Source organism: Symphodus melops (assembly GCF_947650265.1).
Source record: "Symphodus melops genome assembly, chromosome: 22".
NCBI classification, from domain to species: Eukaryota; Metazoa; Chordata; class Actinopteri; order Labriformes; family Labridae; genus Symphodus; species Symphodus melops.
Window position 1 is genome coordinate 948274 of NC_136712.1, and position 17552 is coordinate 965825.

At 35.0% G+C, this 17552-nt stretch overlaps 1 protein-coding gene across 1 annotated transcript in view; it reads right to left on the bottom strand.

Annotated features, from left to right (window-relative positions):
• Positions 1-503: 503 nt before the first annotated feature.
• Positions 504-17552, bottom strand: part of ptpro (protein tyrosine phosphatase receptor type O) — a 41792-nt gene continuing 24743 nt past the window's right edge. The window contains 12 exon segments of the mRNA XM_079334809.1: positions 504-3790; positions 4094-4218; positions 4307-4442; positions 4801-4955; positions 5034-5156; positions 5289-5423; positions 5605-5681; positions 5821-5911; positions 15746-15751; positions 15753-15797; positions 15799-15829; positions 16295-16330. Of these exon segments, the coding sequence (XP_079190935.1) occupies positions 4114-4218; positions 4307-4442; positions 4801-4955; positions 5034-5156; positions 5289-5423; positions 5605-5681; positions 5821-5911; positions 15746-15751; positions 15753-15797; positions 15799-15829; positions 16295-16330 (940 nt within the window). The 3' untranslated portion in view covers positions 504-3790; positions 4094-4113.

Below are 17552 nucleotides of genomic sequence, written 5' to 3' on the forward strand. Positions count from 1 at the left end.
TGCCAAAAGTTTAAAGGTTTTTTGGCACAAAGTAGCACGATGCCGCTCTGACACCTAGTGTTTAAAATGGGTACTGCAGTCTAAATTCTAGACATTACACCTGACTTCTAGAGTGGATGCTCATGCAGGTCGCCATGTGGTGGACACTGAAGCTTCAGTGTTTAGCCGGCTCTGCATCGGTCACCTGTTGGTTTGTAGCGCTAACGTTACGTTAGCTTGAAAAGCTTCAAATTTATAATTATCAGAAGCAAATTACAGTAAGTGGCATTTAATTCTGCTGCCATTGTCACCTTCTATGAATACATTTCTTAGTAACAGATCAATGATGCCAAGCAAATGAGGACATTTCCAGAGAGAGGTAAGTCTTTGAACTATGTGTGATATATAGATTTAGTTTTATATTGAATGTGAGGATTAATACAGACAAAATAAACATGTTATTTGTGTATTTTCTCCTAGTATTTCTGTGTTTTCCTCGTGTAGAAATTAAAAGAGCACAAATGTAATTGCAACATTTTAATTTGCACTCACACACGCACACATTAAAACTCTGTGACGACGATCCGAGTTCGAGATCATCCCTCAAATTTAAGTGACACAATGCACAAAATGGCACCAATGACGAACAAGGTTGACTGGACACACACAAAGCGAGAAGAGAAAGGAATTGTAGAAGAGTGTACGGTGCTGAGCTTTCACACATTGTCTGCAGGTTTTCTGTCAGTTTTTTTTTACTTTCGTAAATCTTTTCCACAGTCGTACCAAAGTGCGTCTCTCCGGCCACAGACAAGTTCTCCGAGTCCTCGATTCGTTCTCCAAACAGCCGAGTCTCCAAACGTCCAGTAACTGAGCTGTCGTCGTAGTGATGAGAGAGCTTCTGGCTCAGGTAACAATGATTCACATATACAACACGTTTTAAAAAAAACAAACCTAAAGCAACATTCCCACAAGAATTACTTTGTAATGACGAGTAGAAACAGAATAGTTAAGCAGTAGTAGTATGTACAGTACATTTGATTTCTACGTGAAATGGAACTTAATTCAGATAGAGCGGCGACCAAACTAACAAACTGGTAAAGACTTCAGGTGACAGAACCACAAGGCCACAAAAACGAATCATCAACACTAACGTGTCCAACAGCCTTTGATAAGACATTCATTTCTTTTTTTTTGTTTATCTCAAGGTGTGATCAAAATAATTAAAACATTTGTCAAAAAAAGCTTAAATACATTTAATATTGAAGGGGCTTCACTTTTATTAGAATGAAGATCCTCAAATATAAATGTGCAATAAAATATAAATGTGCAATAGTTGCTATCATCAAATAAGGGTGGCCATCAGTGGGAATATTTTTTTAACAACTTCAAGGAAGTGAAAGATTCCTTGAGGAAGTTTTTTCTCTTTCTTAAATACTGTATTGATGTGCCCAAAATGGCTGCAACTCTTATCAGAATTTTTCAGCTATTTAATAGTTGCAATACAATTTCTGAGAAGTCCCAATTATTGGATACTTAGTTCGATGATCCAAGACAATAAATGAATTGATTCATAACATGTACAGCTTGTTTTAAAAGAAATCATTAAAAAAATAAAACGATTCCCTTTTGTTGACAGTCCTGTAAAATGAAACGGCTGAGACTTAAATTCTAATTTGATTTGTCACTTTTTCTCAATACTTTAAAATGTCATTCAAATGTTAAATGTTATTTTCTTCTTTTATATTCGCTTTGGAACTTTTAACGAGAAAGAAATTCCGTTTCAGTCTTTGCTCTTATTTTGACCACACCTTGCAAATCCTGAATGAAGAAGTCAAACTTTTAACAAGGTCGCCGCCTCTCACCTGTTCAGAACACATTCTCTACAGTCATGAATTGAGAGATGTGGAGTTCTTTTTGCCCTTCAAGTAAAACGCTCAGTAGAAAGATGAAAAACAAACTAAATGAATGTCAATAAGTTGAGCTCACACCGATGTTTCAGAGAATGGCTTTAACTACGTCCTGTACAGAAGTCTTGTTTCAGGGACAGAGATGCAGTCAGCCCGAGTCATGATTCATTTATATCAGAATGTTTGCAATTAATTCTATCTGTCCAAAACGTGTTGTGTTAATGGACCAGAAATCTAAAGTTAGAAGGAGGAAATACTGGCTGCTGCATTGTGGTCAGAGAAGCCAGCACTTCTTCATGTCTGATCATATAATAAGCTCACTTTATCATTTAATTCAGTAGATATATTGCATATTGCTCCTTTAAATATGCATGTAAACGTACAAAGTTGTACTTTGAATATGTTTAGAATTTAAAATACTGATTTATTTGGTGCCCCGTGTGAGGCCCGACTCTGGAGATATGCTAAACTGATATGTTTCTGTCTGTCTGTAAAGGTTTCCCGAATTTAAAGACATACATCTTAATCAGTTCTTGATAATACTTCTTGTTTTTGTGCGTTCATTTTGCCGAGTGTTTGTCCTTCTTCTCTTTGATAAACGATCAATTTCTCTGCTTTCTGTCTCCGCTCAGGATTGCTGCAACTTCGGCTACTCTAGAGTCAATCGACGTCTTCAGACGGTGATCCTCCGTGAGGAAGAGCCCACGTTTGACAGGACGGGCACACACGGAGCGAGGCAGCAGAAAGACGTTCCTTTGTGTGTCAGCAGGTCAGGCATCTCCTCAGTGCAAATACAAACTACATCTCTACGTCAGTCTCTATAGTCTAAACTGGCCTTTAACACGTCCCACGGCGTCCACGCGGCGGCAGGAGGCACTCGTGTTCCTGCAGAAAGGCAAATGATCCTACAACTGGCTTTGTGCCGGTCAGTTCTTGTGCACACCCAACAAACATTCTTATGTTTACGGTTGATTCGTTTTACGAAATGAAAAGGTCTGTATCCAGTCGAGCAGCATTTAGTGAAATCAGAAAAACTTTGAGAATCTGGAATCTGCAGCAAATATTTACCAATTGTTCAGCAATGTGGCACAACCATTGATATTTACGTTTTCCAAGGTTTGACTCTTTTAACAGGAAAAAAAAACATTACATTCAGAAAAGCATCTTTATGCTTTTAGTGTTTGATTAAAATCAGCTTTTATATAAAATGTAAAATGTTGTGCTAATACTTCCAGAACTTCGTCCTTTGTTGAATGCTCGCTGGGTTCTTCAGTGAACGTGATCCATGCAGCGGTCCTGGCAGTTGGCTAGCATGTTAGCAGTCGGTGTTTTGAATGTTTGGCAGTGTAACGTTGACATTTACCGCCTACGATTCTGTCATTTTATCCCCAGGACAGCTGCTAACGGCTGAGAGGTGATTAATCTGAGCTACACTAAAACCTAGAGCTAATGGATGACGAATGACGTTCAGAGCGGGGGAAGAGGCCAGCATTCTCGCTACTCCTGAGATTAAAAAAAAAAAAAAAAAAAATGTAAATAAAACTGCTGCCTCGGCTCCACCGACTTGTCTCCTCGCGTCATCTGAACAGGGACGGACACAGTGTAGACATCCAATTACAGGACGGAGCTCATTAACGCTCCCCTGACTCCCCCCACCCCCCCCACACACACACACACGTTGAATCAGTCCGGTTCAGAGGGTTCAGGGTGTTTGTTCGTCAGTTCGGCTCTTTAAGGCAGATCTCCGTCCCGTGCTTGAATTCAAACGTAATACTGGATTCTCTTTTTTCCCTCTTGTGTCGTCAACATGTTAGGCTGTTGTGTTTTTTGATACTGATGATGAAGTGGATCTTCCTCTGCAGAGAATGGATGCCTGAAGCACAGGAGGCCGGTGTGTTTGCAGCCTGCAAGACAACAAGCAGGGATTAAATCTACTTTAAAATCAACTGCCTAAAATCCTACTGTTTTTTTTCCCCCTGCAGGTATAATGGAGACGAATATGCCATCAACCTTTCAGCCAATCAGATGCTAAAGCTTGAAGGAGTTTCTGCTTAATTTTACAGGACATAAAATCATTTTAATTTCTATTAATTAAGAACATAAAGTCTATCAGTGTAAATCAGCCCATGTTTAAATTACAGATCGTTCGGCAGCATACGGTCTCAAAAAGTCCCCAGAACTGCACGCTCTGTCTGTTTGTGACTCACGTGTGGACGAGCCGCCGTCATTATGTCTTGGTGGCGTTCTCGTAGATGACATCAGACGTGATGGACTGCTGCTTCTTCTTCTGCCACATGAGCAGGACGCACTGATGGATGAACACGTACTGCTCCTGCACAGACGGGACAAATCAGACTCGCGTTAATCCTTTCTGTCCCTGTCGTGTAATAATCTTTATATTTCTGGCGCTGAGGTCTGACCTCGGTCTGGACCATGGACAGACGGTGGGATCTCATCTCGGACACCATGCCCAGGATGTCGGCGAACTCGTGCTCTCTGATGTGCTGCATCAGTCGATCCAGAGCGATGAAGGTCCCCGTCCTACCGACTCCAGCACTGAACCACACGCAGAGGAAATGAAGCGTTTAATGGACATGACATCATCCGTCTGAGAGCTTTTTAATGGTCAGAACTGTGAAGATCGGACTCAGTGTCTCTGATCGGGGTTGTTAAAGTTTCTAAGAGTCAAATAAAATGAGGAGACGGAGATGAGTAAGAGCATCTTTAAACTTTAATCTAACAGATGAGACCTCTGAAGCCAGATCAGGTTACTGCTTCAGGGTGTTAATGAGGTGTGTGTGTGTGTGTGTGTGTGTGTGTGTGTGTGTGAGGTGTGAGGATCCTTAGAGAGAGAGAGCTTTGAGATAAAGATGAACAAATAATAAAACCGACAGAGGGACAGTGTGATCCTGACCTGCAGTGGACGATGATGGGGTCTTTGGTCCGGTTGGCCTGCTGTCGGACGATGTGGACGAACTGCAGGATGCTTTCAATGGCGTTGACTGTTGGGACGCCGTGATCAGGCCACGAGGTGTAGTTTAGGTGGAGAACGTCCTGAGACTCATCGGCCTGCAGGGAGGGAAGACAACATGAAGGAGATCGTCCATGACAGCACAGTTCATTTGGAGTAGATGAAGTGGTGCTCACATATCCCAGTCTAATCTTCCTGATGATCCACTCCGGAGATTCTGTCTCTGAGAGCATCTCTGCGCTGATCTCTCCGTACATCACCGGTTCGTCTGTGAACGGCCAGTAGTGATCGCACTTCACCTGGAACGCAGCAACACACACTCAAGGTTACAAACAAACACTTACCACCTGCTCATGTTTTATTATTCTTCCAGCAGTGTCCTGTGACGTCAATCTGAAGTCCTTCTAGACGAACAAAAGTTTGAGACTGACCCGGCGTCGTTCGTTGCACTGTGTGAGCATGACGATGATCGGAGATTTCTGCTGCAGAACCATCTTCCAGAAATCATTACGAGTTTCTGGCAGCGGACCCTGAGTCGCAATGTACTCTTTAGCGTGTTTATAACCCTGAAGGTCAAAGTAAGACACAGAAAAGACACATGACCTCAGATATTAAAACACAGAGATTAACACCGTACTAATGATCCACAAACAGCCAGGAAATTCTTCTTTATTTATGTTGCTTGTTTCTGTGAATTTACAAGAGATCTTCTTTTAAGTGAATGATGATGAGGGTGTGATGACTCACAGGTATGTAGTTGGCGTTGATGTAGTCTGAACCTTCGTCGTTGTGCATGGAGATCAACTTCACCCGACTGAAGTCGTCTGTGATTCAGATGTAAATAAAGATTAAAAACAATCAACATGAAACCAGTTGAGGAAACAATCCTCACATATCAAACATCTCATTACTAATACACCCAGTTATTATTTCACCCATGATGCTTTGCAGTCTGTGACTCACAGGGCAGGATGTTGGTGTATCTGTTTTTGGGCCTGTTGATGGGCAGGTCTGCTGCATCATGGGAAAGATCCAGACCAACGCTTTTCAGCTCCTGAGAAGATTAACATGCATGAAATAACTGCAGACAAGTTTACATGTGTAATAAACAAAAGAACGATCACTATATAACTGAAAGTGTGCATGTATGAATTTAAGTAGAGATATAAAATACTGAGGGCCTGGAGGAAAATAATTGTCATGTCAATGAAAAAGGTTTCAATGTATAAACTTGGAATTAGGTGTAGTACATTTTCCATGTTTGTGTGTCGTTTTTTATGATAAATTCATGTAAGTTGTTTGTACAATGAATTATGTCAGTTTTATGATGAATATTTGTATGTCGTTTTTTTCGATGGATGTTTGTATATCGTTTTTAAGATTAATGTCTATTTTACGATGGATATATGTATGTCGTTTTTTACGGTGAATAAATGTATGTCATATTTCTTCGATGAATGCATTTGTTTTTTTCTACGATATATTAATGGATGTCGTTTTTACGATGATGTATGTGTTATTTTTTCGATGGATGTTTGCATGTCGTTTTTAATATTCATGTCAATTTCACGATGGATATATGTATGTCGTTTTTTCGGTGGATGTTTGTACGTTGTTTTTAAGATCAATGTCGTTTTTTGACTTTTTTTGACATAGGTATGTATGTCGTTTTTTGACTTAGGTATGTATGTCGTTTTTTTCACTTTTTTCGACATAGGTATGTATGTCGTTTTTTTCGACATAGGTATGAATGTCTTTTTATTCAATGGATGTATGTATGTTGTTTTTTCGATGGATGTGTATTTTAAGATGGATATATGCATGTCATTTTTTTACGGCGAAAGAATGTATGTCGGGTTTTTTTCAATGGATGTATATATGTCGTATATTTACGTATGTATGCCTCTTATGATGGTTTGTACATTGTTTTTACAATAAATGTTTTTAAGACATTAACTCAATGTATTACACTTCAGTCTAAACTGCCAGTTTATGAATAAACAATAAAATAGCTACATAAGTGTATGAGCATGTTTTTTATGAATTCATGAATACATTTTCATATTATTAAAAAACAAAACAAAAACATACATAACCGATAAATGTATGTCGTTTTTTCACTTTTTTCGACATAGGTATGTATGTCGTTTTTTTACTTTTTTCGACAGGTATGAATGTCGTTTTTAAATTTTTTCGACATAGGTATATATGTTTTTTTTGACTTTTTTCGACATAGGTATGTATGTCGTTTTTTCACTTTTTTCGACATAGGTATGAATGTCGTTTTTAAATTTTTTCAACATGGGTATATATGTTTTTTTTCACTTTTTTCAACATAGGTATGTATGTCGTTTTTTCACTTTTTTCGACAGGTATGAATGTCGTTTTTAAATTTTTTCGACATAGGTATATATGTTTTTTTTGACTTTTTTCGACATAGGTATGTATGTCGTTTTTTCACTTTTTTCGACATAGGTATGAATGTCGTTTTTAAAGTTTTTCGACATAGGTATATATGTTTTTTTTTCACTTTTTTCAACAAGGGTATGTATGTCGTTTTTTGACTTTTTTCGACATAGGTATGTATGTCGTTTTTAAATTTTTTCGACATAGGTATATATGTTTTTTTTGACTTTTTTCGACATAGGTATGTATGTCGTTTTTTCACTTTTTTCGACATAGGTATGAATGTCGTTTTTAAAGTTTTTCGACATAGGTATATATGTTTTTTTTTCACTTTTTTCAACAAGGGTATGTATGTCGTTTTTTGACTTTTTTCGACATAGGTATATATGTTTTTTTTCACTTTTTCCGACATAGGTATGTATGTCGTTTTTTCACTTTTTTCGACATAGGTATATGTATGTCGTTTGTTTCACTTTTTTCGACATAGGTATGTATGTTGTTTTTTGACTATTTTCGACATAGGTATGTATGTGGTTTTTTGACTTTTTTCGACATAGGTATGTATGTGGTTTTTTGACTTTTTTCGACATAGGTATGTATGTGGTTTTTTGACTTTTTTCGACATAGGTATGTATGTGGTTTTTTGACTTTTTTCGACATAGGTATGTATGTCGTTTTTTGACTTTTTTCGACAAAGGTATATATGTTTTTTTTCACTTTTTTCGACATAGGTATGTATGTCGTTTGTTTCACTTTTTTCGACATAGGTATATATGTTTTTTTTCACTTTTTTCGACATAGGTATGTATGTCGTTTTTTCACTTTTTTCGACAGGTATATATATGTTTTTTTTCACTTTTTTCGACATAGGTATATGTTTTTTTTCACTTTTTTCGACATAGGTATATATGTTTTTTTTCACTTTTTTCGACATAGGTATGTATGTCGTTTTTTCACTTTTTTCGACATAGGTATGAATGTCGTTTTTAAAGTTTTTCGACATAGGTATATATGTTTTTTTTTCACTTTTTTCAACATAGGTATGTATGTCGTTTGTTTCACTTTTTTCGACATAGGTATGTATGTCGTTTTTCCACTTTTTTCGACATAGATATGTATGTCGTTTTTTCACTTTTTTCGACATAGGTATGTATGTGGTTTTTTGACTTTTTTCGACATAGGTATGTATGTGGTTTTTTGACTTTTTTCGACATAGGTATGTATGTCGTTTTTTGACTTTTTTCGACATAGGTATATATGTTTTTTTTCACTTTTTTCGACATAGGTATGTATGTCGTTTTTTGACTTTTCGACATAGGTATGTATGTCGTTTTTTGACTTTTTTCGACATAGGTATGTATGTCGTTTTTCCACTTTTTTCGACATAGGTATGTATGTCGTTTTTTCACTTTTTTCGACATAGGTATGTATGTCGTTTTTTGACTTTTTTCGACATAGGTATGTATGTGGTTTTTTGACTTTTTTCGACATAGGTATGTATGTGGTTTTTTCACTTTTTTCGACATAGGTATGTATGTGGTTTTTTGACTTTTTTCGACATAGGTATGTATGTGGTTTTTTGACTTTTTTCGACATAGGTATGTATGTCGTTTTTTGACTTTTTTCGACATAGGTATGTTTTTTTTCACTTTTTTCGACATAGGTATGTATGTCGTTTGTTTCACTTTTTTCGACATAGGTATATATGTTTTTTTTCACTTTTTTCGACATAGGTATGTATGTCGTTTTTTCACTTTTTTCGACAGGTATATATGTTTTTTTTCACTTTTTTCGACATAGGTATATGTTTTTTTTCACTTTTTTCGACATAGGTATATATGTTTTTTTTCACTTTTTTCGACATAGGTATGTATGTCGTTTGTTTCACTTTTTTCGACATAGGTATATATGTCGTTTTTTGACTTTTTTCGACATAGGTATGTATGTCGTTTTTTGACTTTTTTCGACATAGGTATGTATGTCGTTTTTCCACTTTTTTCGACATAGATATGTATGTCGTTTTTTCACTTTTTTCGACATAGGTATGTATGTCGTTTTTTGACTTTTTTCGACATAGGTATGTATGTGGTTTTTTGACTTTTTTCGACATAGGTATGTATGTGGTTTTTTGACTTTTTTCGACATAGGTATGTATGTCGTTTTTTGACTTTTTTCGACATAGGTATATATGTTTTTTTTCACTTTTTTCGACATAGGTATGTATGTCGTTTTTTGACTTTTCGACATGGGTATGTATGTCGTTTTTTGACTTTTTTCGACATAGGTATGTATGTCGTTTTTCCACTTTTTTCGACATAGGTATGTATGTCGTTTTTTCACTTTTTTCGACATAGGTATGTATGTCGTTTTTTGACTTTTTTCGACATAGGTATGTATGTGGTTTTTTGACTTTTTTCGACATAGGTATGTATGTGGTTTTTTGACTTTTTTCGACATAGGTATGTATGTGGTTTTTTGACTTTTTTCGACATAGGTATGTATGTGGTTTTTTGACTTTTTTCGACATAGGTATGTATGTCGTTTTTTGACTTTTTTCGACATAGGTATATATGTTTTTTTTCACTTTTTTCGACATAGGTATGTATGTCGTTTGTTTCACTTTTTTCGACATAGGTATATATGTTTTTTTTCACTTTTTTCGACATAGGTATATGTTTTTTTTCACTTTTTTCGACATAGGTATATATGTTTTTTTTCACTTTTTTCAACATGGGTATATATGTTTTTTTTCACTTTTTTCAACATAGGTATGTATGTCGTTTTTTCACTTTTTTCGACAGGTATGAATGTCGTTTTTAAATTTTTTCGACATAGGTATATATGTTTTTTTTGACTTTTTTCGACATAGGTATGTATGTCGTTTTTTCACTTTTTTCGACATAGGTATGAATGTCGTTTTTAAAGTTTTTCGACATAGGTATATATGTTTTTTTTTCACTTTTTTCAACAAGGGTATGTATGTCGTTTTTTGACTTTTTTCGACATAGGTATATATGTTTTTTTTCACTTTTTCCGACATAGGTATGTATGTCGTTTTTTCACTTTTTTCGACATAGGTATATGTATGTCGTTTGTTTCACTTTTTTCGACATAGGTATGTATGTTGTTTTTTGACTATTTTCGACATAGGTATGTATGTGGTTTTTTGACTTTTTTCGACATAGGTATGTATGTGGTTTTTTGACTTTTTTCGACATAGGTATGTATGTGGTTTTTTGACTTTTTTCGACATAGGTATGTATGTGGTTTTTTGACTTTTTTCGACATAGGTATGTATGTCGTTTTTTGACTTTTTTCGACAAAGGTATATATGTTTTTTTTCACTTTTTTCGACATAGGTATGTATGTCGTTTGTTTCACTTTTTTCGACATAGGTATATATGTTTTTTTTCACTTTTTTCGACATAGGTATGTATGTCGTTTTTTCACTTTTTTCGACAGGTATATATATGTTTTTTTTCACTTTTTTCGACATAGGTATATGTTTTTTTTCACTTTTTTCGACATAGGTATATATGTTTTTTTTCACTTTTTTCGACATAGGTATGTATGTCGTTTTTTCACTTTTTTCGACATAGGTATGAATGTCGTTTTTAAAGTTTTTCGACATAGGTATATATGTTTTTTTTTCACTTTTTTCAACATAGGTATGTATGTCGTTTGTTTCACTTTTTTCGACATAGGTATGTATGTCGTTTTTCCACTTTTTTCGACATAGATATGTATGTCGTTTTTTCACTTTTTTCGACATAGGTATGTATGTGGTTTTTTGACTTTTTTCGACATAGGTATGTATGTGGTTTTTTGACTTTTTTCGACATAGGTATGTATGTCGTTTTTTGACTTTTTTCGACATAGGTATATATGTTTTTTTTCACTTTTTTCGACATAGGTATGTATGTCGTTTTTTGACTTTTCGACATAGGTATGTATGTCGTTTTTTGACTTTTTTCGACATAGGTATGTATGTCGTTTTTCCACTTTTTTCGACATAGGTATGTATGTCGTTTTTTCACTTTTTTCGACATAGGTATGTATGTCGTTTTTTGACTTTTTTCGACATAGGTATGTATGTGGTTTTTTGACTTTTTTCGACATAGGTATGTATGTGGTTTTTTCACTTTTTTCGACATAGGTATGTATGTGGTTTTTTGACTTTTTTCGACATAGGTATGTATGTGGTTTTTTGACTTTTTTCGACATAGGTATGTATGTCGTTTTTTGACTTTTTTCGACATAGGTATGTTTTTTTCACTTTTTTCGACATAGGTATGTATGTCGTTTGTTTCACTTTTTTCGACATAGGTATATATGTTTTTTTTCACTTTTTTCGACATAGGTATGTATGTCGTTTTTTCACTTTTTTCGACAGGTATATATGTTTTTTTTCACTTTTTTCGACATAGGTATATGTTTTTTTTCACTTTTTTCGACATAGGTATATATGTTTTTTTTCACTTTTTTCGACATAGGTATGTATGTCGTTTGTTTCACTTTTTTCGACATAGGTATATATGTCGTTTTTTGACTTTTTTCGACATAGGTATGTATGTCGTTTTTTGACTTTTTTCGACATAGGTATGTATGTCGTTTTTCCACTTTTTTCGACACAGATATGTATGTCGTTTTTTCACTTTTTTCGACATAGGTATGTATGTCGTTTTTTGACTTTTTTCGACATAGGTATGTATGTGGTTTTTTGACTTTTTTCGACATAGGTATGTATGTGGTTTTTTGACTTTTTTCGACATAGGTATGTATGTCGTTTTTTGACTTTTTTCGACATAGGTATATATGTTTTTTTTCACTTTTTTCGACATAGGTATGTATGTCGTTTTTTGACTTTTCGACATAGGTATGTATGTCGTTTTTTGACTTTTTTCGACATAGGTATGTATGTCGTTTTTCCACTTTTTTCGACATAGGTATGTATGTCGTTTTTTCACTTTTTTCGACATAGGTATGTATGTCGTTTTTTGACTTTTTTCGACATAGGTATGTATGTGGTTTTTTGACTTTTTTCGACATAGGTATGTATGTGGTTTTTTGACTTTTTTCGACATAGGTATGTATGTCGTTTTTTGACTTTTTTCGACATAGGTATGTATGTCGTTTTTTGACTTTTTTCGACATAGGTATGTATGTGGTTTTTTGACTTTTTTCGACATAGGTATGTATGTGGTTTTTTCACTTTTTTCGACATAGGTATGTATGTGGTTTTTTGACTTTTTTCGACATAGGTATGTATGTGGTTTTTTGACTTTTTTCGACATAGGTATGTATGTCGTTTTTTGACTTTTTTCGACATAGGTATGTTTTTTTTCACTTTTTTCGACATAGGTATGTATGTCGTTTGTTTCACTTTTTTCGACATAGGTATATATGTTTTTTTTCACTTTTTTCGACATAGGTATGTATGTCGTTTTTTCACTTTTTTCGACAGGTATATATGTTTTTTTTCACTTTTTTCGACATAGGTATATGTTTTTTTTCACTTTTTTCGACATAGGTATATATGTTTTTTTTCACTTTTTTCGACATAGGTATGTATGTCGTTTGTTTCACTTTTTTCGACATAGGTATATATGTCGTTTTTTGACTTTTTTCGACATAGGTATGTATGTGGTTTTTTGACTTTTTTCGACATAGGTATGTATGTGGTTTTTTGACTTTTTTCGACATAGGTATGTATGTGGTTTTTTGACTTTTTTCGACATAGGTATGTATGTCGTTTTTTGACTTTTTTCGACATAGGTATATATGTTTTTTTTCACTTTTTTCGACATAGGTATGTATGTCGTTTTTTGACTTTTCGACATAGGTATGTATGTCGTTTTTTGACTTTTTTCGACATAGGTATGTATGTCGTTTTTCCACTTTTTTCGACATAGGTATGTATGTCGTTTTTTCACTTTTTTCGACATAGGTATGTATGTCGTTTTTTGACTTTTTTCGACATAGGTATGTATGTGGTTTTTTGACTTTTTTCGACATAGGTATGTATGTGGTTTTTTGACTTTTTTCGACATAGGTATGTATGTCGTTTTTTGACTTTTTTCGACATAGGTATGTATGTCGTTTTTCGACTTTTTTCGACATAGGTATATATGTTTTTTTTCACTTTTTTCGACATAGGTATGTATGTCGTTTGTTTCACTTTTTTCGACATAGGTATATATGTTTTTTTTCACTTTTTTCGACATAGGTATGTATGTCGTTTTTTCACTTTTTTCGACAGGTATATATGTTTTTTTTCACTTTTTTCGACATAGGTATATGTTTTTTTTCACTTTTTTCGACATAGGTATATGTTTTTTTTCACTTTTTTCGACATAGGTATATATGTTTTTTTTCACTTTTTTCGACATAGGTATGTATGTCGTTTGTTTCACTTTTTTCGACATAGGTATATATGTTTGTTTCACTTTTTTCGACATAGGTATGTATGTCGTTTTTTCACTTTTTTCGACATAGGTATATATGTTTTTTTCACTTTTTTCGACATAGGTATGTATGTCGTTTTTTGACTTTTTTCGACATAGGTATATATGTTTTTTTTAACTTTTTTCGACATAGGTATGTATGTCGTTTTTTCACTTTTTTCGACATAGGTATGTATGTCGTTTTTTCACTTTTTTCGACATAGGTATGTGTGTCGTTTTTTGACTTTTTTCGACATAGGTATGTATGTCGTTTTTTCACTTTTTTCGACAGGTATATATGTTTTTTTTCACTTTTTTCGACAGGTATATATGTTTTTTTTCACTTTTTTCGACATAGGTATGTATGTCGTTTTTTGACTTTTTTCGACATAGGTATGTATGTGGTTTTTTGACTTTTTTCGACATAGGTATATATGTCTTTTTTCACTTTTTTCGACATAGGTATGTATGTCGTTTTTTCACTTTTTTCGACAGGTATATATGTTTTTTTTCACTTTTTTCGACATAGGTATGTATGTGGTTTTTTGACTTTTTTCGACATAGGTATGTATGTCGTTTTTTGACTTTTTTCGACATAGGTATGTATGTCGTTTTTCCACTTTTTTCGACATAGATATGTATGTCGTTTTTTCACTTTTTTCGACATAGGTATGTATGTCGTTTTTTGACTTTTTTCGACATAGGTATGTACGTCGTTTTTCCACTTTTTTCGACATAGATATGTATGTGGTTTTTTCACTTTTTTCGACATAGGTATGTATGTGGTTTTTTGACTTTTTTCGACATAGGTATGTATGTCGTTTTTTGACTTTTTCCGACATAGGTATGTATGTCGTTTTTTGACTTTTTTCGACATAGGTATGTATGTGGTTTTTTGACTTTTTTCGACATAGGTATGTATGTGGTTTTTTGACTTTTTTCGACATAGGTATGTATGTGGTTTTTTGACTTTTTTCGACATAGGTATGTATGTGGTTTTTTGACTTTTTTCGACATAGGTATGTATGTCGTTTTTTGACTTTTTTCGACATAGGTATATATGTTTTTTTTCACTTTTTTCGACATAGGTATGTATGTCGTTTGTTTCACTGTTTTCGACATAGGTATATATGTTTTTTTTCACTTTTTTCGACATAGGTATGTATGTCGTTTTTTGACTTTTCGACATAGGTATGTATGTCGTTTTTTGACTTTTTTCGACATAGGTATGTTATGTCGTTTTTTCCACTTTTTTCGACATAGGTATGAATGTCGTTTTTTTCAATGGATGTATGTATGTTGTTTTTTCGATGGATGTGTATTTTAAGATGGATATATGCATGTCATTTTTTTACGGCGAAAGAATGTATGTCGGGTTTTTTTCAATGGATGTATATATGTCGTATATTTACGTATGTATGCCTCTTATGATGGTTTGTACATTGTTTTTACAATAAATGTTTTTAAGACATTAACTCAATGTATTACACTTCAGTCTAAACTGCCAGTTTTTGAATAAACAATAAAATAGCTACATAAGTGTATCAGCATGTTTTTTTTTGACATGGGTATGTATATCGTTTTTTTAATATTTTTTGACATGGGTAGGTATGTCGTTTTTTTATATTTTTTCAACATGGGTAGGTATGTCGTTTTTTTTATATTTTTCAACATGGGTAGGTATGTCGTTTTTTGTATTCTTCGACATTGGTTTGTACATTGGTATGTATGTCGTTTTTTTACTTTTTTCGACAAAAACCAATATACATTCTTACATCGTATAAAACTTGCATCATAAAAAAACGCCATGCATACATCCATCATAAAAATGGACATACATACAACACATTCATTGTAAAAACGTTATACATCCATTCGTTTATGTATTTACTTTATACAAATACATACATACAACTTTTTTTAATCATACATACACACATAGCCTACATACATTCAACACATACCTCCTTGTATTTCTTTATTTGCACACAAACAGACATCCTTTCATACATAAACAAAAACAAAGATTAAGTTCATACCTCAAAACTGTAGGGAGAACTTGTAGGCCGAGTCTTTGCCCATTTCTTTAAAAGTATGCATCGAAATCGTCCAGCTGCACAGGGCTGAAAAGAAACACCAATGTGTCAGAAAATACAACTAATAATAATGACATAATAATGAATAATAACAGATTTCACATTAAATATAATATGATAATCAGTGACATTTCTTGATTAAAAAACAGTTACTTAAAATTATGTAAGCACATGTAAAACAATCAGGTAATATTCAGATTTGCACAAATCAATGATTGAAGTTTTCAATGAGATGATGAACTGTCCAGATCTCCATTGCTGACGGCAGTCTTTCCACGTTTTATTTCCACAAAGGTTCCTCTGCCTAAGTGGTAAAAAACTGGGCCATTGGTTCAGTTTCACTTTAATCTGCTGGATTAAAGTGTTGGGATGTTCTCTGTTTCTGGCTGAAGGCTGTTATTAGTGCAATGGCAGCACACAAACACACACAAACACACACACACAGATAAAAGCACAGGCTGAGAGCCACATGGTGTTGTTTAGTCTTGTTACCTTGTAAGCTTCCGTTTCTTTAAAGCTGTCTTGCTCCTACAAAATACAAACATGTAGAGTTCCTCATGAGGAGAACTGTGACTGCAGTGAGACTGAATCACAGGTTAGACTGACTTCAGACTGTTTTGTTCACACGCTCCAGATCCGCACATATCAGGGTTTGACCAACGAAGGGTTTTAAGCCTTTAATCAGAAAGATTTATTCTTGTTCTTTATATTAAAAGGTCGTGTTTTTTTGAGAGCAGACTGCCAGAAGGGGTTTGGTTTTTGGGTATTTAAGGTATCCTTAAATATTTATGTCAAATTTGACAATTAAAAGGGTTTCAAACTCTTATTTGTACAATCACAGAGTCTAAGAGATGGTCCAATCAGTAAAATATCTATCGAAAGATAGACAAGAGAAGGTAGGCGGGGCTTTGAAGGCCGTTTTTGGACGCCCCTGGGTTTGCCAGATATGAGAGCAGTTATCAGGTGAACAGGTGTTGCAGCGATGGAAGCGGGCAGTGGAACTGCTTCAGATAGAAGTGATTGTACCCGAGCTAAAAAGCCTCTGCATGTTTCTAATAAGCTCCAGCAGCAGAAAGCTGCTCAAACTAGGATCAATGTTGGAGATGAAACATGGAGAGGAGGTTAGAAACGCAGAAAGCTTTACAGACCCATGCAGAGCTGGTTAAACACTGAAGCTACAGTGTCCACCACATGCAGAGCTGGCTAAACACTGAAGCTACAGTGTCCACCAGATTGCCAGAGCTGGCTAAACACTGAAGCTACAGTGTCCCACCAGATGCAGAGCTGGCTAAACACTGAAGCTACAGTGTCCACCACATGCAGAGCTGGCTAAAACACTGAAGCTACAGTGTCCACCAGATGCAGAGCTGGCTAAACACTGAAGCTACAGTGTCCACCAGATGCAGAGCTGGCTAAACACTGAAGCTACAGTGTCCACCAGATGCAGAGCTGGCTAAACACTGAAGCTACAGTGTCCACCAGATGCAGAGCTGGCTAAACACTGAAGCTACAGTGTCCACCAGATGCAGAGCTGGCTAAACACTGAAGCTACAGTGTCCACCAGATGCAGAGCTGGCTAAACACTGAAGTCTACAGTGTCCACCAGATTGCAGAGCTGGCCCTAAACACTGAAGCTACAGTGTCCACCAGATGCAGAGCTGGCTAAACACTGAAGCTACAGTGTCCACCAGCATGCAGAGCTGGCTAAACACCTGAAGCTACAGTGTCCACCAGATGCAGAGCTGGCTAA